At 39.6% G+C, this 21,740-nt stretch overlaps 1 protein-coding gene across 2 annotated transcripts in view; it reads left to right on the top strand.

The window, feature by feature from the left end:
• Window positions 1-21,448, top strand: part of shtn1 (shootin 1) — a 63,094-nt gene extending 41,646 nt beyond the window's left edge. For both annotated transcript variants that reach the window (XM_042502657.1, XM_042502656.1), the window contains exons 10-16: window positions 7,090-7,243; window positions 7,490-7,607; window positions 9,179-9,261; window positions 14,430-14,533; window positions 17,964-18,014; window positions 19,964-20,084; window positions 20,679-21,448. In XM_042502657.1, coding sequence (XP_042358591.1) covers window positions 7,090-7,243; window positions 7,490-7,607; window positions 9,179-9,261; window positions 14,430-14,533; window positions 17,964-18,014; window positions 19,964-20,084; window positions 20,679-20,710 — 663 coding nt within the window. In that variant the 3' untranslated portion in view covers window positions 20,711-21,448. The remainder of the gene's footprint in view (window positions 1-7,089; window positions 7,244-7,489; window positions 7,608-9,178; window positions 9,262-14,429; window positions 14,534-17,963; window positions 18,015-19,963; window positions 20,085-20,678) is intronic.
• The last annotated feature ends 292 nt before the right edge of the window (window positions 21,449-21,740 follow it).

The raw sequence follows: 21,740 nt of genomic DNA, 5'->3' as shown, positions 1-21,740 counted from the left end.
TAAGATTTTGGTCGTCAAAGGTCAAGGTCACTGTGGCCTTGGCTGTTTCATTCTTGAGAATTCACTTTCTCAATAACACCTCTAGGGAATTTCTTCAAATTTGGCACGAACGTTCACTTGGAACCTAAGGATGAACTGATTAAATTTGGTAGTCATAGTTTAAAGCTCAAGATCACTATAACCTCATCTGTCTCATTCTTATCAATTTCAAGTCAAGTCAATTTTATTTATACAGCCCATTTTCACAAAACATGGTTTTCCTCAGAGGGCTTTACAGCATATGACATCCCTCTGCCCTTAGACCCTCACATCACCTAAGGAAAAACTGAAAAAAAACCCTGTGACAGGGAGAAAAAAAGGTCATGTGCAATAGATGTTGTAAATAACAACTGAATTACAATTATGACAAAAAGGAAAGAGAGAGGGGAAGAGAGGGGGAGAGAGGTGGAGAGAGGGGGAGAGATGCACAGCAATAATGGATACAAACGCATGTCATATTACAACAAGATAGGTGTAAAATTACTAAATGCACTTTATGATAATATTGTGCATGTTGATAAGAGCCCCATCCGTATATTAATGCATGATCACGGCATCGGTGCAACCAGGACCCACAACACAGGTGGAGCTTCAGACAGGTCCATAGCAATGGCAAAACCAAGACCACAATCAGGGCAAGCTGGGGGTACAGTATCAGTGCAGCCACAGCATGAGCACGACCAAAGGCAGGGTCACAGCACCAGCACAGCTATCACCACGATCAGGCGCAGCCAAGATTGCAGCCAGGATCTGGGAAAACTAGGAAACAAAGGAGCAGGAATGCTCCAGAGAGGCAACAGAGTTAGCGTAATGTAATAACCAGACATGAGCGTTTTCAGATGGAGAGAGTAAGAGAAGGAAAAAGGAGCTCAGTGTTTCATAGAAACTTATGTCAGCCTAACTATGGGCTGGTCCAGGCAACCTGACCCAGCCCTAATTATAAACTTTATCAGAGAGGAAGGTCTTGAGTCTACCCTTTAAAAGTGGAAACGGTGGCTGCCTCCCTGAGTGAAACTGGAAGAAGGTTCCATAAGAGAGGAGCATGGTAGCTGAAGGGTCTAGCTCCCATCCTACTTTTGGAGACTTTGGGAATCGCAGGAGAAATACTGTGCCTTTTTTTTGGTACCTGTTAGAACATGTGCATCAGCGTTCTGCACCAGTTGGAGAGATCTAAGAGATTTGTTGGTGCAACCGAATAATAGGGAGTTACAGTAATCCAGCCTAGAAGTAACAAACACATGTACTAATTTTTTGGCATGTGTTTGAGACAGGATATGTCTAGTTTTTGTGATTTTACGCAAGTGAAAGAAATCAGTTCTAGAGATTTGTTCTATATGAGAGGCAAAAATAGATCTTAATCAAATAAAACTCAGAGGTTCCTTACAGTTGTGCTAGAGGCCAAGGTAATGCCATCTAGAGAAATTACATCCTTAGAAAAGGAGTTTCAGAGGTGTTTGGGGCCAAAACTAACTTCAGTTTTATCTGAATTCAACATCAAGAATTCACTGCTCATCCACGCTTTAATGTTTGAAGTCTAGATAACTGATCAGTTTCATGTATGTGGTATCTAAAGAACACCTTGATGTTTTTTTGGTTTTTTTTTTTCAAATTTGGCACAAATGTTAGTGGACTCAAAGATGAACTGATTAGATTTTGGTGGTAAAAGGTCAAAGTCACACTGACCTTGCATTCATCTCAGTCTTATCAGGCCACTGTGTCCTTGCATCCGTCCCATTTTTGTGAATGCAGTATCTAAAGATGGACTTGAGAGTTTCCTCATGTTTGGCACAAACATCCACTTGGACTCAAGAATAAGTTGATCTGGTGGCTGAAGTTCAAAAGGCAAGGTCACTGTGAACTCACAAATCATGTTTTTGGCCATAACCCCAGAATTTATATGCTCTAATTTTCACACAAATGTCTCTTAGGATAGAATGATGATGTTCTGACATTTTATATCCAAGAGGTCAAAGGTCAACAGTGACAAAATAATGTTCTGCAAAAACATTTTTCTGGCCATTACTCAACAGCATGTCTTAGGAATAGAAGGGGAGACATTTGGGCAGATGCTGAGTTGATGACACTAATCCTGAAACTGTGCTGATTGAAGAGATCTTCTGTGCTGCGAGGGGAAGATGTGTGTGAAGCATCCATCTTTTTACAGACATGGATGTAAAACATGTGCAACTTGACTTGTGCGGAAAGGTATATAATTCCGTGACAGTTTTGCTGTTGTGAAAGATAAAATACGAGTAGCCCATAATTACAATGTATTAATGTTAGACCAAATTATAAAATACATAACCAGACAAAAAACATTGCAGTACGTGACACAAAAAAATGCCCTTTGACCCCAGTCATGTGCACTGTTGTTGCCATGTCAGCAGGTAGAGTGCTCCAGTGGGTGCATCTTTCACGTTGTGGAAATGATTAATGATGAGTAATTTAACCAGTCCGAACAAACGGCGACTTCGTAAAAATGAAGCCAACACAGAAGTGCCAAAACCTTCAGTTCCTCTAATGGCCACTTGAGGCTGACTCCAAAACTGAGTCGATCCCCACAGACCATGAAGTCCTAAAATAGACCATTTTCCGAATATAGACATATTTCTCTGGACATAAAATGAATGCGCATAGGACCCACGGGACTCTACCCCGTGCATGCGCATTTAACTCTTGGAGTGCCTGACACAACACAGACTTCATGCCAGCTGTAGAAATGGATATTTTTTAATCATTTCATCATTTTAACTATCTTTCAACACATCCATATGCTGTTGGCTGTTGTAAAGCCTGTAATGTGGATGTCGTACTGTGTCTGTATCAGAGACCATATATATGGTCTACGGTCTGTATTCCAGACACCGGTTATCAGTAATCAGTAACAACCGGTTGTCAGTGATCAGCACTAGTGACAGTTATTAAACGGTACTGAATGTAGTATTTACTTAAAGTTGAGCTGTGTAATAAAACACGGGGCAATATTACAAGGCACCACCTTTTATTACCTTTACGTGGGCACAACACTTCTTAATTCTGTTAATTTGATTTCTCCGGTCGTGATCACGATATGATTCCCTGATAAATTGTATGTATGTGTGTGTGTGTGTGTGTGTGTGTGTGTGTGTGTACAGAGAGATAGATATACCATTATCTGATTATCACGTAAATATTAAAACCAACAGCACCACTATTGTTATACCACTGATTAGCTGCTGTTGCTAATAAGCTAAGCTACTACGAGAGGAATGCTCGTGAAGGAGTGCTCAGGTCATCTGTGTGAGTGAGCCAGTGAGTCGGAGTCAGTGCTCGGGCACACATGTTTAAAGCCTAACTGTGCATGTCCCTGTGAGGAGGATATATGTAGGATACACCACAGTTTTTTCGCTCTAAACTCGTCCCAAACCTTTTTCTCTCCTTTTTTTCTTGAGGAGAATTTAAAGGATTGAGAGATCCTCCATGATGACGGTAGTGGGGGCAATTTTGGGGTCACAGGAGGAGCAAGGATGCATAGAAGCACATATATATATATATATATATATATATATAGTTACATACATAGCTCCCTATATATTGTATATATGTAAGCATAATGAAAAGCAACTGAGAGCCTTAGAGAACTTTCCCAGCAGCACTCAGCCAGCACATGAAGCATACTTGCTTTCATGCCTTCTGTTGGAGCCAGGCATTGGTCCTGGATCCAGAGACGCAGGAGCCATCTGACTGGGGCAAAAGAAAACAACCAGGTGGTAGCTGCTTTGAACCACGTTTCCTGAAGCATCTAAATCGTGCCATAAATTGATTCGCTGTCGCCACAAGAAGGGTGAACTTGACAGTGCAAGTATGCCAAAGCTGCATTCAAGTGCACTGCACTGTACTACTGCTGTGTAGGCTGTTGGGCTCATCATCATCATCATCATCATCACCATAATCATCATTATTGTTAATAAAATATTAAAATAGATTAGCACCATGGGTCTATTCTGTGTATAATTTTATATTATTATCCCTATATTGTCAAAGTAGAAGTAAAGTTCCACTTAGTGCATAGGTCCAATTCAAAGTCCTAGATAAAATTAATGTGTGTTGCACATTTGCAATCAGTCATTAGTGCTGTTAGCTTGTTGACTGTATTACATGAATGCCGCTGTCACACTGAACGTTGAGCTGAGTCCTGTTCAAACTTAAAGACTTTATATGGAAAAAAAACCCCATATTGTCTAATATTTGTAGTACACTGCTGAATCTGTTTGGCTAGCATAATTCAAAGTCAGGTAATGCCCGACATGCTTTTCTCATAAAATGCACAGTTGTTTTTGTAAAAAAGAGATGATGAATTTCACAGTTTAAAAAAAACAACAGAAAAGCAACTAGAATGACAAACTAAAATACTACTGCCAACATGGAAATTTTGGTGTTGTTATCAACTGGTTAAATGAATCAGAGTAATGGAGAAAACACACCAGCTTAAGGAAACCTTTTTTTATCGGCCAATTTTAGATATATTAGTATCAGTCTTTATATTGTCTGATAACCACAATAGAAAGTTTATATTTAACAGAACCCAATGCAGGTTATCATTATTAAATTCTCAATGAAGTTTATTATTTCAGTGCACATATGTCATTTTGGTAAATCAAGTTTATTATTGAACAGTAAAATATCCTTTCTCCAGTACGTAACTTTTTCATGTGTATGTGACCATATCTGACCATATTATTGCATTTCATAATTGTATATATTTATAGTATCAGCTGAAATATCAATATTAGAATGTTGGAAAACAAGTTGAGACAACAGATTACACACTGAACAAACACACCTGCTAACATCTGGCTTTTTATTGCAATGGAAAAGTGTACAATTTGCATTCACACTTGGGTCAAATGACCCTGCAGTAGTCAGGGGTATTTATCACCTCCGGCTCCAATCAGCATTGATGGAAACACAACACCCATGTGAACATGCTAATTTTAGCCCCTTAACTAGTGAGATACAATGACGCAGCAGCACTAATTACCATCCGTCTCCACTTAAGCAGTGCTCAAACATAAATCCAAATTAGTGGGACCAAGTTTGAAAGAAAGACTTAATAAGTAAGTGATATATAAAGAGCCGTGTACATAGCTCTGCTCTACTGGCGATGAGAAACCAGTCTATAGCCTTGTTTTTGTGAGTTTACCCATGTTTTAAGAAACTGCATGCATGCAATAATTTGGGAAGAAAAGGAGTATTAGATTAATTCTTCAGTTCAAAAATATCTGAAGAACAGTAACCTTTTGCATCTTTTGAACAGCAAATTACATTTTTCAAAACCTGACAGACTTTCAGATTATGGTGACACTCAAGAACTAGCTGTAAACAGTAATTCATTTATGCTTAACAGGTGCAAACAGAAGCAAAGGATTACATACGGTAAATAAGGCATCCCCTTGCTTCCTTGTGAAATGTCTATAATTCATATGCATCAAAATAAGAATGATTTAGCTTTTTAATTACATAGGGGAGACTACCTGGTGAATTATCACAGGCCATGACAGTAAAACCTAGGGGCCCTGACCTGCCAGATTAATAATTACAAGCAGCAGTGTAGCCTCCAGCTCCCTCCCACCTCCTCTGGCACTGATGGAAAACCATTAGAGCTGAGTGGGATCACTGATCTCTTCTGATGCTGGGGTGGAAGTGAGCCATGCCCTTCATTTGAGGAACAATTAAAACACTGGTTAAGGAACTAGGGTTGGGGAGTGGATAACAGAATATCACCTGGCAGCTACCCAATGCTACTTATCAGAAATCATCACTGCTGGAGCTGCAACCGCCACAGCCAACACAGTGCTGCAGAGCTGCGCTGTTTATCTATAAGTAGAATAAACACACACACACACACACACACACACACACACACACACACATACACCGTCAGTCATCAGAAGCAAAAAATAGAGGCCACTGATACTAAGACAGGAAAACTTGTCAGTGCATCCCAAGTTTAGCACCCTGAAACTATACACTAAGTGAAAGGAGGGCGTCTGAGGACTAGTGAGCATCAGAGCCACTGTCCAGGGTCAAATGGCTAAATTCCAGGAGTATATTAGGAAGATGGCCCCAAGCGATGATTTGCTAAGTGAATGTTTCAAGCAGCAGAAGCCCGATAATGATGACGATGATGATGATGAAGAGCTGTCATTGAAGGCCAAGCCCCTGCAAGGCTTGTACCAACGACAGATAATGGAAATTGCTGATATTGAGAAATCCTACCAATGGCTGGAAAAAGCTTCTGAAGGACAGAACAGAGACACTGATCATGGTTGCATAAGAACAGGCACTCAGCACAAGAACAAAAGAGGGGTCTACCAGACCAGGCAGGACCCCAGGTGCAGGCTGTACAAAGATGCCCCTGAGACAGTTCAACACATGCACAGTGTAAGATGCAGGCAGGCACAGCGTACATGGAACGCCATAACCAGGTGGCTGGCATCATGTATAGGAACATCTGTGCTGAGTATGGACTACAATGCCCTCCAAAAGTGGTGGACCAAGATCCTGTGGGACTCCTAGATCCAGACTAGCAAGCTGGTGATGGCATTGTACACTCAAGAAATGACTATTGGCCCTTAATAAAAAAATAAGCTATATATCTGAGTAAAATCTAACTGAATTGAGTCAAAATTTAATTTATAATAATAACTTAACACAACATAAATATGCGTTTTATAAACTAAATTAAAATAAATGGAGATAATAATAATATAAATGTGATAAATAATAAATGTGATCAGATTGCTTTATTGATTGCTCTAATTATATTAAATCTGAGTTACAGAGTTAAGTTACTTAATTTATTCAAGTTGTCTCAACCTTATATTTAACTATTACATTACATATTACATTTAATGCGATATTTTACCTTATACTAATATAAATAAATTTCATTCCATCTTCTCACGTCTCATTCTAAATTCTTAAGTAAACAATAAAGTAGTTGAGGATCCATTCTGCACAGGCATTTTGTGGTAAACAGTGCATGTGTGTTGTGTTTCATGTGGTCAGATGAAGCAGGCTGAGGACAGGCTGAGGACCTCTGAGGATGTGAAGGAGCTGATGGCATTGAGGCATAAACTGGAGCTCCTGGAGGAGGAGAAGAGGGAGTACAGTGACAAATGCTCCAAGGCTGAGGCGAACGTCAAGGATCTGCGGTCCACAGGTGAACAAACACAGAATTTGGAAGTGTATGGACAGAAAGCGCTGTGGGTCATTAAACTGTACGCTATAGAGGACAATACAGAATAGAACACTTTAGAGGGAGCTATGTATGTAACAATGCTAACAGAAGCAGTTTGATTGAAAGTATGACCATGAGATTCTGGAAAACCATTAATTGTTGTTTTCTCCCCCGTTCTCGGTGCTGTTGCCGTGTGTCTGCTGAAACTGGATGTGTTTTACTGGCCAGTTGAAGAGCTTCAGAAGAGGCTGCAGGCAGCTACCAACCCACCCCCAGCACCAGCACCCCCACCTCCCCCACCACCTCCGCTTCCTCAAGCCCCAGCTCCAGCCTCCAACCCGCTCAGGTTTGATCACACACAATAAGCTCTGCGATTCTTCAGTCCAGGAAATTACTATTACTTTGATGTAGTTTGATGCATATTTCAGTGACAGAGTAAATGCATGAGACTCTCCAACTCAGAGACACAATGAAAGACAAGTAAATTGAAAATCACAGTCAGTGGTGCATGCACAATATAAGCAGGGCTTATGACTAGGACAGTGGGAATTCTCAGGTGATGTTGATGTGAACTGAATGGATGATAGTGAGTGTATTGTTTAGTGTGGGGCCTGCACAGTGACAGTGTTCACTCATGCACTACTTTCTTTATGGTAGACACATGGTTTACTCTGAGTTTCTTTGCATGTTACCTTGAGGCTATAATAACAAAAATCAATGTTTATTTTTTAACAGACCCCATAATATTTTAAACACAGACCTTTATAAAATGGTGAAATGGCTGTTCATGATAATGGCAAAACAGAAAAAAAAAATCACAATTACAAGCCAAGTTCTGTTATAACATACCAACATATATCATTGTGTTACCATGAAATTAGTAGTATTAACAATAATAGTATTATCACACTACCTAAAAATCATAGAAATGATGAACAAGTTGATATAATTTCTTTTATTAAATATATAATGGAATATCATTAAGTAGTATATGGGAATTACAATAGTGAATATTCTGTCATTAAACCTATAATTTAACAACAGTGAATAATTAGAAGTTCATTTATTTGTTAGCAAATAGTCAATTTTAATGAGAGGGACAAATCAGCCATCTGGTAGAGTATTTTTTTTTTAAACTTATTTGACCCCTGTTAAAAATTTAGTTTTGTATCAAGTCACATAAATCTGTTCTGTAAGAACCCTGAAACTATAACATGTTGAATAAATATGCCTACCTTTGAAAAACCCATCACTCAATTAATTTTCTTGTCATTAATCCCTGCAGTGGGCAAACTCAAAAAGCTGTTTAAAGACACAGCGACATCTAGTGGATGTCTTTAGCATAACATATCTAAACTGAATAGTAGAGATGGCTCAGTCAGGTTGAGTCAACACATTTTTCACAAAGATGAAGTTACTCAAAATGTGCTCTACCAAACGGCTAAACAGGATGTTAAATTAAATTAATTAATGTATTTATTTATTGCAGAAGGAAATTATATTTGAATGCTTCATGATGCAAAATCGAGATGTACATCTTCTCTCCTTTAAAAAAAATTGACTAACATCTATGCCTCCCACAACCCTGTTGCATCCTCTCTGGCTTTGCTGGCCTTATCAGCTGCTTAGTCAACACAGCATGTTGAACTGCCAATAAAGGCAATCACTGAGAGAGAATCAACTCTCTTGTTAATACACTTTTTTTGCTGTTATGATATCAAAGTGAGAAAAGTTGAAAATGATGACATTGTGGTGCATAATATATGATGATCAAGACTGTCATTTTTTCTGGGAAGCTACACAACAACATTGGCTGATGAGGGTAACAAAATCAATAGCAGTAAGCACTTTTTGGATCCTGTGAAAGCATTCGTCTTATAACAAGCACTTGATCTCCATTTGTGCCTCCCTCTGTAGTTCACTGCTGTCATTGATCCGAAAGAGAAGAGACATCAGCACTGACATCCCTCTGGTGCTGCACAACTCAGCCAAGACACCAGGTACACATCAAACCTCCACACAAAGGGCATGCACCAGTATTATTACAATATACAGAGCTAGGCTTCAGCACCAACACTGTAAGACTTGCATTGTATTTCTGAAAGACAGAAAGAAAGAAAGACAGAAAGAAAGGCAAAAAAAGTAAAAAGCAAACAAACAAGGAAATGGCCAGGTTGTAATTGTAATAACGATGTTACTTAATTGTATATATATAATTGTGATAGTTATAAAAAATAATTTTTCCTCCAGCTTTTGTCCTTAGATGTTTTCCCTTGCTTTTTCCAAATAATCTTCTAAATCTACTAATTTTTCACAAAGTTGCTCTTAGCCATTTTCCCCCCTATTTTTGAAAAATAATTGCACCAATTTACTTGGGGTTCCATTCTTGTGAAAGGGAGTCTGAAAGCAGTACAATAAATGTTATGTTGCTCCAGGTTTCAAAGGGTTAACTATTTCTACAAGAACACAAACACAATACAAGCCTTGAAAAACAAAGACGCAACAATCAGTGCTTTTCAACCTGTTTGGCAAATAAACAGAGGATTGGTGGTGTGGTGGTTAGCACTGACGCCTCACAGCAAGAGGGTCCCCTGTTCGAACTCGGGTCAGGGCAAAGTTCTGTTTGGAGTTTGCATGTTCTCCCTGTGTCTGCATGGGCTCAGCTGGAGGCAGCACGCCTCAGTAGATGGGTTTCCATTAAAAGTTTGTGCAAAACTTAATTGATATTTTTTAAATTTCGCCAAAACACAATTGAAAGATGGCTGCATTTTCATTGGGGGATGTTATGCGACTTCTCTCACAATGTTACGTGACTGTCCTCTCGTGATAACATTCCACGAAGCCTGACAACGGATGTCCAAAATATTGGCAGGTTTGTTTCTATTGCAGCCACTCAATAAAGCCAATCTAATATTGCAGTAATTTTTTAGTCTTGTATAAGAGTCAAGATGATCTCAGTCTCTTCATCTGTCCACACAGAGAGCCATGTTTTGTAGAATGTTATGTGAATTTGTTGTACTTCTTCTTCTCCTTCTTCATCTTATTTAGGTTTTAATGACGGTTGGTATCCATAAAGTGGCATTACTTCCACATGGTGCAGCAGGGTTATGTTTGTATCCTCACCACTGACGCCAGTCTCATGTTGTGTGCCTCTAAAAAATGCAGATATTTTTGCCTGTTTTTCTGATGGTTAAGGTTGATGTCTTTCCATTAATGATTTGCGCATTGGCTGTATAATGGCAATATTATCAGATAGGAAAAATAAAAAATGGCTCAAATATTGCGTCACACTGGGGTCACAGTGCCACATGATCCAGGAACCAATATAGTCCATATACTTTACTTGTGAACCTATAAAAAGGAAAGCCTCTGGGTTTTTATTTTTGCCCCACCAGGGTTGGAGTGTGCCCACATATTTCAGTTTTTGTTTTTTTTTAAGATTTTTTTTTTTGGCTTTTTATTGCCTTTAATTGACAGGATAGATTAAGTGTGAAAGGAGGAGAGAGAGAAGGGGCGACATGCAGTGAAGGGTTGAGGCTTGAATCGAACCTGCGGCCGTTGCGGCGAGGTCACAGCGCTGCTCTATCCACTGAGCCACCAGGCGCCCCACATTTCAGTTTTTTTAATCTGCAACAAAAACACAGGCCTCAGCTGAGTTTAGCAGGTTGTATATTTTGAATATTATTTAAAATATCAATGTATAGCCTCTCTCTGGATGTCTCAGACCTCTCAGTACTGTGTACGCTGGAACGTACTTTGAGATCTTAGGGCGGCAGAGATCTTTTTTCAGTTCCAGAGGCCCAGCTGAAAACTAAAGGGCACAGAGCGTTTGAGTCATTTGTACTTGGTGGCTAACAGATTTTCATTTTGAAATGAGAAAACCAAAATCAGGAAATGAGCAGTTTCCTCCTTTTTGAAATATAAAGACAATAAACAGAAAATAATCCTTTTTTTTTTTGTTTTTTTGTTTCAATTCTAAAAATCAGAAAACAAAAAACTAGCTAATATTCTGAAGTGCTCATTAACACAAATTAAGTTACGTGTGTGGAAATCTTCTGTCTTAATTATGCAATGATCATTATTATTTTTCTTGTGACTTGAAATTTGTTATAAATATTGTACCACTCATAGATATTGGAAACGTAGATACCTCACTGGCTGCTGCTCTAAGCTCACCGCAATGTGCAACCCGTCATCTTCTGAATAGCCGCAACACTGAGACACGCAGGCTCCGAGTTCTGAATAAGCAACATCCAGTGATGAAGTGGAACAAAGTAAATTTACTCAAGTACAATTTTGAATTACTGACACTTTACTTTAGTATTTGCATTTTTTATTACTTTAAATTTCATGCGACGTCATACTTTCACTGTATTTCAGAAACAAATCGGGTCAGCTGACTCATTTCCTAACACATACTCTTATCAAAGAGCCTTTCCTGATTTGACTCTTTATACACTAAAATGTTTTTATTGGATTTCTTTTAAAGTGCGCTGTTTTTATGTCACTACTGTATTATTTGTTGCCCCGTAAAGCACTTTAGTTTTTATTTTGCCTGCCTGAAAGCACAATCAACATTTAGTCCAGGAATTTTCAACTTGCTTTGCTATGGGGCCACTTTTGCAAGATGACCTGAGGCCAGCAACCAGTTGCAGCAGCCGAGACATGTTTCTAGAATGTTGGGACGTTTATAGGATTTCAGGAACTTTTTAGGATTCTGGCACATTTCTAGGATTTTTGGATGTTTCTGGGATGATAGAACATTTCTAGAATTTTTGGACATTTCTAGGATTTTAGGATGTTTCTAGGATTTAATGACATTTCCAGAATTTCAGGACATTATCAGATTTTAGGACATTGCTGGGATTTTAAGACATTCTAGGATTTCATGACATTAGGCGCTTAGTTTGGACCGCTGTTGGGTATGCAGGGGATCCTCCCCTGACACTTTTTTTTTAATCATCAAGCTGTGTTTTGATGCTATTTGTACACTCTGGTACCTTATGTATAGTAAAAGTACAAAACAATTTCCAGTGTGAATCACTTAATTTTTATTGTGAATTAGAAAATGGTTGCAGGGCCACCTGTGAACTGTCAGCTGAATATCACAAATTTAGACTATGATTGTGTGAGTGTGGGAGACTAATGGGAAGATTTTAGATTGGTCAGTATAGTTCATATTGAAATTACCTGCTTTAGTATGCAATTATTCAATTTTGTCTTGGCTTTGTGAGCCCCCAAGTGATGTCAGTGAAATAATATTGTTTTAATGTGCACATTCTGTAGCTCATACTGTCTGAGAATTAATCATTCTGCATATATTTGCTTTCTCTATGTTATGTTTGTTCATTTAGCATTTTATTCTCCTTGCGGCGGGCTATTTCTCTTACATATTAGTGAGAAATCCTAATCTTCAATCCTGTTTTTGCCTTTCAGATTTGATCCTTTTTGCCCTTTTCTTTGCAAATCCAAATCACTTTTGTGTGAAAGGACAAAGGCAGAAGCAAGTGGTGCATAAGAAATTCAAACTCAAATTTTCATCATTGGCCTATAAGGTCAGCATGATAAATTCTTCAATTTGTGCAAACAAAAGGGGAGCCTTGGCTTGTTGGAGCAGGTAGGACAGCCAGATTGCCTGAACAGGCTTTACTATGTCGTCATTTGGTTAAATAGTTTTTGAATTTATGAGGCCTGAATTGGGCGCTACGCACAGACTATTTGTTGGAACTACAAACAGGGCTGAATAGGTGCCACCCAAGGATCTTCTCCTCTGACACCTGAATAATAGTCTATTTCTGAGCACTTTGGAAGAAAATATTTTACTATTACTTTAACACAAAATAGTATTTGTGTGACATTTTAAAGTCATCTTACTAACACCAGTTACATTGTGTGTTCCACTGAATTTTCTACATAAGCAGATTAAATATTCACATTCTTTGGGGTGCAACTGACTGCATTATGTCAGAATTGTATTTATTTATTTATTTTTTGGTCTCATATTCTGTGAATTTTAGAAACTCTTACTCGCACAAAACTTTTGGATGAAAAATTGCTGAATAGGGTTTGTGTATTTTCACAGTTGAAATTCATTTCAGAATGGTTTTGGTAACCTTGCACTCTAGAAAGGCTTTAAACCAGTGACACTCAACTTATGGCTTGTGGGCCAAATCTGGCCACTGGGCGTTGCTGGATGGCCACCAAACCATTTTCTAATTCTCAATAAAAATAATGTGATTCACACTGGGAATTGTTTTTGTTCTTTTTGTATACATAAGGTGCCAGAGTGTGTAAAACTGAATCAAAATAGAGCTTATTTATCAAAAAGAGTGCCAGCAGAGGACCCCTTACACCTCCGACAGAGATCCCACCTGTAAGCCCTAAATGCCCTAAAATCAGATAATGTCCCAAAATCTGAAAAATGTCCTACAATCCTAGAACTCTCCTAAAATCTTAGAAACATGCTAAAATCCTAGAACTCTCCTAAAATCTTAGAAACATGCTAAAATCCTAGACATTTCCTAAAATCATAGAAATGTCCTGAAATCTGAGACACATTCTAAAATCTGAGAACTGTCCAAAAATCCTAGAAATGTCCTGAAATCTTGCAAACATGCTAAAATCCAGAAAACGCCATAAAATTCTAAAAACATGCTAAAATGCTAAACATGTCCTAAAATCTTAGACACGTCTTAAAATCCTTAAAACGTGTGCGTATGGCCCCAAAGCAAAGCAAAGTTAAATATCTCTGCTTTAAACACAGTGGTTGTACTTTGAATACTACTGTACAGAACTGCTTCATCCACCCTACAACAGCATTGCCAGTAAAACAGTTCAGTCACTATTTATGGCGTAATGAAGAGAAAAAAGCTGGAATTTCTCCAACAAAACTTCATTGATTGGGCCTGGAGGCTCATGTCATTTTCAAGCTTTTAAATCCAAATGAGCTCACTTTAAGTATAGTGCTAATGATGCCTGTGAATAACACAATGCCTCGTACCTCTCAAAATCATTTAAACTCACTTTGGTCCTTGGCACCGTTTCCCATTGAGGCAGATGGTTTAGTACCAGTAAAACTGCTAGATAAATTAAAAAAATATTTGTTGGAAAAGACAACTAAGACAGATGTCTGTCTCTCTTTCTTGTTGTGTGTGTCTGTCACTCGTAGAGGTGGATATCAGACAGCAGGCGGTGGAGGAAATGATGCACAGGATCAAGAAAGGCGTTCAGCTTCGACCTGTCAGCCAGTCCCCTAATAGGACCAGGAGACAGGTACCTTTAGTAATCCTCCTAAATGGTGTATAACCTAGACAATATCTGCAACGCGGTTCTTGACATGTAAAGCCACTTCATGAAAGCTCTTAACCTGTAGCTTGCCAGTAAACTGTCAGAAATGGCCAATAATGCTGCAGTGCTGTGGTCTCCTGTTTGCTGTGGCACGCGTTAACGTACTTTGTGTGGTGACCTTGATGTAGGTGTTTTATCAGTATTCCACCTACATACACAACTATGCTTAACATAATCTGCAATGGCTGTCACTTTTTTTTTTAAATCTACCAATTTGTAATTTCTTTGAATCAATCCTTTGAAATTTGAAAGACTTCTTCAAAACACTGGAAAAAGGCACAGAGCAACAAAGCAGGAAATGACCCCAATATAAGCAAGAAGTAAAAAGTGCAAGAAATTTAAAAAAGTTTTTAAATATGATGAAAAAGAAAGGTAATGACAAGAAATGCTTTAAAAGTGTAATAATTCTGTAACCTAATTCTAAATATGTAATATGGTTAATTATGAATATGTTTTTTCCCAAGATTTTTTCCTTTTTCCCTAGACAATTTTACCTGGTTTTCTTAAACTAATTTTTTAATTCTACTTTCATGCAATTTCATGCAATCTGTTTTTACTATACATAAGGTACCAGAGTGTACAACATTTGTCAACAAGTTGCTCCTTGCCTTTTTTTATGGTTTCGAAAGAAACTGCTCCCATTGCTCAGGGTTCAAAGATTTAAAGGTATCTGAAAGCACAAGAGAGATGTCGTTCCAGGTTTCAACGACTTAATTTAAATCCAACACTGTAGAATAGTCCTGAACTATGTTCATTTCTGTTGACCAGCTAATGTGTTAATCAATTTATCCATTCATCCACCCAGCTCCGATTAGCAGATCTTGCAGTGTTCACAAACCAAAAGAGACAAATAATCCCTCCAGTGTGTTATGGGTCTACACTGGGGTCTCCCACCAGTTGGACCAGAACACATCTAAAGGTGTTCTGGTCCAGGACGCATCCTAATTAGATGCCCGAACCACTTCAGCTAGCCCCTTTCAACATGAAAGAGTAGCGGCTCTACCTTGACTCCTCACCCTATCTCTAAGACTGAGTCCAGACACTCTTGTTTCTGCAGTCTCTTTCTTTTAGCCATGACCTCAAGCTCACAACCATCAGTGAGGGTTGGACTGAAGATGGACCACTAACTTAAAAGCTTTGCTTTCTGGCTCAGCTCCCTCTTTACTACAACAGTCTGTCACCATGGTCACATCACTGCTGACACCACACCAAAATGCTTGTCCATCCTTTGCTCCATTTTGCCCTCACTTGGGAACAAGACCCTCAGAGACCCTTTGCTTGGGGCTGCAATTCTCCCCCAACCCAGAGGGGACAATCCACAGTTTTCTGGCAGAGAACCATGGCCTCAAATTTGGAGGTGCTGACTCTCATCACGACCACTTCACGCTCAGCTTCAAACTGCCCCAGTGCATGCTGGAGGTTATGGTGGGATGAAGCCAACAGAACCACATCATAGATAGGCAAAGAACAGAGATGCAATTCTGAGGTTCCAAAACCAAACCTCCTTCCTTCCCTAGGCTGCACTTTGAGATCCTGTCCATGAATATTACAGACACAATGTGTGATTAGGGACACCCCTGGTGGAGGCCAACACTCACTGAAAACTTGTCCTCTTTGTCCTCAGTTAATACAGCCACAGCTGTCTTTAGTCACATAAGAACCAGATTACTCATAGCAATGGCCCTGGTACCCCATGTTCCAGCAGAATCCCCCCACAGGACTCCCTGGAGGACATTGTGGTAAGCCCTCCCCAAGTCCAGAAAACATAGAGACTGGATAGGGACACTCCCATCACCCCCACTGTGGTGATGGGGATATGAGTGAGGCTTCTGCTGAGTCTTCAGACTCTGCCTCCTCCACAGATGATGTGTGGGTTGGGTTCCGGTGTTCCTCAAGGTGCTCTATCCACCACTTAACAAATCCCCAGTCCAGATCTGTATTTCTGTTCCCCTGGTGAACACAGCCTGAGACTGGCCCTGCTTTAGTGGTCTAACAGTATGGCGGAACTTCCCTCCAAAGTCAGACTTTCCCCTCAGTACATGTTTGGATCCACCAGGTCTGTCCAGAAGTGTCCCCCATCATTTGATCCAACTGACCATCCAGCCTGTTCTCATTCTAAAGTTGTAAAATACCACCAATGTGACAGTGCTTTCAGTGTACAGTTTCAGTTTGGTGTGAAGGTCATCAGTTTTCAACCTAATGGCATTCTGTGGTGTATCATGCAAACAAACAATATATGTATATATATATATATATATATATATATATATACACACAAACCCTGCACTTTCATGCTGGAGTCCAATGTTCACTTCTTGCCATGTGCCTCCTTTCTATAATTCTAAACATCTATGCCAGCATGTGTGTTTGTTGACGTCCTGGCATTGGTTGCCTAAACAAAACCTAGTGCAGCGTAATCTTACCATGTGCTTGTGTAGACATCACGATATTCTGGAACATAAAGAGCAGATGCAGAGGGATACCTACAGTGTTATCTATAAATACGGAAGTCCACTGCAAAGCAGCAACATGTGGTTAGTTGGAATGAGAACAGGTTGGATCACCAGGTGCTGATCAGCAACAGCTCATTCTGCACAGCTTGTATGCAGATCAGTAACAAACTTGTAAGTCTACTGAGGCCTACAGGACATGCAATAGATCAGAGTAAAGTTACATTGTAGATGGTGTGTAAGGTGACGTTGCACATGTTGGTCTTTTCACCAGCACACACCATCATGAAGGTACCAGATGAATAAAAGAGTGCTGCCTCGAGAGAGCTAGCAAGCGCAGAGATGTCTCACAGTGAACACCAAACACTGAGGACAGAGAGAAGACATGAAAACATGAGAGTGGAGTCATTAAAGGAAGTGCACGTATGTGATTCTTGCCATGATTGTGATAGAAAAAGTATGGTCCTCTTTGTTGAAATGACCAAACTAAAACACACTGTACGCTGTTGAGTGTATATTGTTCAGTGGTCTTAAATCCATCAGTGTGTGGGATTACCTAAGAGCTGCTTGTTTTGATAAAACATGACATATGGCCAAGACATCTTTTAGTCTGCATGTTCCTCCACCACACCAACTCCACCAAATTAGATAGCATTAGGACCTGCTCTACCAGCAATTATAAATAATGAGGATGGGAAAATTGACGTGACTCAGAATGATTGTGTGTTTACACATTTGCTTCTTGTAGAAAGCATATGTCCTCCTGCTCACCTGCAGTGTCTCATCTCTGTAGAAAAAGGTGCATTTTAGCCTCTAAGTGCTAAATGACGATAAATAAGTATAATGTGTCAGACTGCTGTTTATTTACCAAACCCATCTTTTCCCTCCTATTTTCCTTTTATCAGATTGCGAGGCTGCCATCTAATTCTGCCATTCAGGAACTTAAAGGAATCATGGTAATGGGACTTTAAAACAATCCAATGCCCTCACATGTAGTATTTTACCTGTTGAACTTTTGCTTTTTACACAAGGGGACAGCCTTTGTTTTCTGCACTGTATATATATGTGCTCACACCAGAATTTAATGTTAAAATATTAGAAAAAATCAACAAAGGTTAGAAAGGTAGTCAGATTTTTGCCTAAGAGAAAGTGCTACTGCAATAAGCACATAAGATGTAATGTTGATTATGTATCCATTCAAATAAAAGGTGAAGTGTGCAAAATTTAGGGGATCTGATGGCGTCTAGTGGTGAATTGCGGATACCAACCATGTAAAACATCTCCCGGCAAGATTTCCTTCAGTTTCATTATTCAGGAGGTTTTTCTGAGGGAGGAATTATCCACAGAGGCCTCATCCTCTGCAAAACAAACAGACCAGGTGATAAAAACAGCTATTAACACCAAACAAAGCAGTTTCACATCATAAATCAGTAAATCTCTGATTAGCTTAATCGAAGCTAGGCTGCTCGCCCACAACATGCTCACCCCTTTTCTCTCATGAGTTAATGTGTGCTCACTTCTTTCTGATCAAGATGTTCAGGAGGTCTTTACCATGAGCTGAATTATCCACAGAGGTCTATTCATTTCCAAAACAGACAGACACAAGCTGCTTTCACATAGAGATGGTGCTACAGGGCCGCAATGAAGTCCTCCCTCTATAGTGCCTCGACACTTTTACACAGAACCAAATGATGGCGGCATCATGAGGCTCCAGTGCACACTGCATCTCAGCATCTGCCAATCACAAGAGGCATGACGAACATGATGTTCCACCTCTAGCGTGACATATAATGTATTGTATGTATCATCTGTCACAATTCCTTCTCTGTTATATGGCAGCTGATCTCGTCCTCTGCTCAGAGGGGAAGGAGCTCCTGATTTTCATTGTTTTCCCAGTTTGTGGACATTTACAGCAGCTGTTCTTCTGTGGATTAGCTGCTATGCTTTTTAAATCTCCTGCAGTGGGTCGCCCATGGTCACATCTGTCCTGCTTCATGTGTTACACAGAAATTATTATGGTGCTGTTCCTCCCTCTGTTCCCTGTTTAGAGGTGAGACCACTCTGTCCCCCCTTTCCACGATCAGATGTTTTATACACAATGACAAGGCGGCATAACAGTCTGATATTTCAGGCAGTGTAAATGCTGCTACAGTAATTTAAATTGATCAAAAATAAAGCAGTTTCAGTTTAAAAATTCACGTCTGACACACTTTGGCTGCAGGCAGCTAGTCCAACACATGCTTTTTTCTCCAATAACTGCAAAGTCAGACATCTTACTGTGAACCAAATTATCCACAGAGGTCTTGTCCTCTCCAAAACAAAGAGATCTGGTGAATTAAACTGCCAGAAACATTAAATTAAGAACTTTCATGTTTAAAAAGTGGAACTCCAGCGCTGCTTATTGCAGTTGGGCTTCTTATTGCGGTGACTGATGCAAAAACTCAAATGGCAGTATCTGGAGTCAGTGTTTGGTTTGACCTTTCTGGGCTACTGTAGAAGCATGGCGGTGCAACATGGTGATCTCAAAAAACAACTACCACCTCCCTATTGTAGATATATATGGCTTATTCTAAGGTAACAAAGACACGATTCTTATTTCCAGGTGATTATATGCTAAAGACTACAGGCTTATTGTGTCATATTCTATTTCTGCCAATATATCCCTCTAAATTCTACACACTGGTCCTTTAAGAGCTGCAGTCAATATTTGCATATTATACATACATGATATATTGTTGATTCTGCATTTACTCAAGTTAAATTCAGACTAGTAACAGTTAAAACTCCTTAGAGTTTCTTAGAGATCTACTAATTTTAAGGTGTAGCTGTTACTTTGTGGCTGTTTTTGTCACTAAACAGACTGTCTGTGTGGACATATCTATGTGTTTTTGTTGAAACTGTCAAGGAGAATTTCCGTGGAACCTCCCCTCAACCAAAGGCAACGCCTCCACCAACAAACCGCGATGAGGAGCTGCAGAGGATCCTGATGAGACGGCGTGATGCAGTTGAGTCCCAACATGATGCCGGTAAGTTTCATGTGCTTTACTTTAAACTGTTGACAGCAGGTCTGGCTTCATCCTATCCACTTGTCTGTTTAATCTACCTGCAGTCTCTGCTTTTACATGTTGAGTGCATCACAGCACTACCTCATTAGCCTGAAGGCAGACATCCAGTAACAGAAGTGATCTTCTGTGTTTCACAAAGTTTAAAACAAGAGAATTGTCATATGGAACCAAATGCAGGTCTCTCATGATGTAATTCTCCAAATACCACCTGTCCCTATATACATACATGATGTATATATGAAATATTTTGGATATTTTGCAGAGGGAAAAAATAGTGCAACAGTTTGTTTCAGAGAAATAAACCAGTAAACCATCCTAAAATCCTCAAAACATCCCAAAATCCAAGAAATGTCCTAAAATCCTAGAAACGTCCTACAATCCTAGAAGCAAAAAAAAAATTATGGAATTTTTTAAAGTCTTAGAACTGTCCTAAAATCCTAGAAACGTCATATTATCTGAGAAATTCTAGAAATGTCTTAAAAATGTCTTAAATCATAGAAACGTGCTAAAATCCTGAAAAAATTCCCCATGCTGAGTGTTTGATTCTGTGTGCAGGTCTCAGTCCCATCCTGTCCCCTGCTGTGTGAAGGGTGCCATCATGCAGACTGACATCACGACCCCCAAAACACAGACTGGATGTGGGTGACTGAAGATCATATGATGACAAACCAATGGCTAGCATTTAATTTGACTGTATATAAATCAAATAATCACTTCAGGCTGTATTAGGAGTCACACAGTGAGACTGAGTGGATTTCCACATCAGATAAAAGCACAGCCTGAGCAGGTTGTAAATCAGCACAGAGGTCACGCAGCCCTGCGCTAAGAGCACAAGTGTGTCAGTGATTTACATTGAGGCCATTTTATTTCAGTAAAATGAAGGATGTGTATCCCACACCACCTTTTCAGGATTCATTCAGCTCTTTTTCTAATTCTGAAGGTAAAACCCAATTTATTGTTTGTACTGTGAGGAACAGTGGAGTGGGGTTTTGCAGCCTTGAGCTTTTGCCAAAGCAGAGTATGTCTCTGGATTGTTCTGTCTAGACCAGTGTTAACCTTGTAGCCTCCCACTGAGCAATTACAGGCCACTGTGGCACACTTTGTTTCCACTGTTCCCCTCACTCGCTCACACTCACACCCCCCAACCTTCTCAGGCTACCATTTTATGTGTGGTACTGCCTCCTCTCTGCTGCGTCCATCCTGCAGTCTGTCCACAGGGACTGTCACTGTAGGCCTGTTGGGACAGATAACACGTTCGGTTTGCTTAGTCATCTCTGTGGAATCTGTTCTCCTACTTATTAGACTGGCCAGTAGCAGTTCAGCAGAAGAGGGGTTTGTCACAACGTCATCTATTTCCAAGGAGTAAGGGAAAGAGTGAAACATTTGTGGTATAGAGAATAGGCAATGACGTCATGGCACAATTCTGGGCAATCTTTAGGACATGCCTCACCAAGGGAGACAGAAGTCCAGTACGATAGATGATGGTATGTACCTAAAGTTGGTATTTAAATCCCTCAAAAAGTCCCTGAGCCAGTGAATCTGAAAAAGGAAGCACAGGGGTGCTACTTTGAAAAGTTAACTCATTGAGTGCCAGCCCTATTATATAATGGAAAGTGG

This window comes from Plectropomus leopardus, chromosome 15 (genome assembly GCF_008729295.1).
Source record: "Plectropomus leopardus isolate mb chromosome 15, YSFRI_Pleo_2.0, whole genome shotgun sequence".
Taxonomy (NCBI): domain Eukaryota; kingdom Metazoa; phylum Chordata; class Actinopteri; order Perciformes; family Serranidae; genus Plectropomus; species Plectropomus leopardus.
The sequence above is the reverse complement of the archived record's forward strand: the minus strand, read 5'-3'. Positions and strand labels throughout refer to the sequence as shown.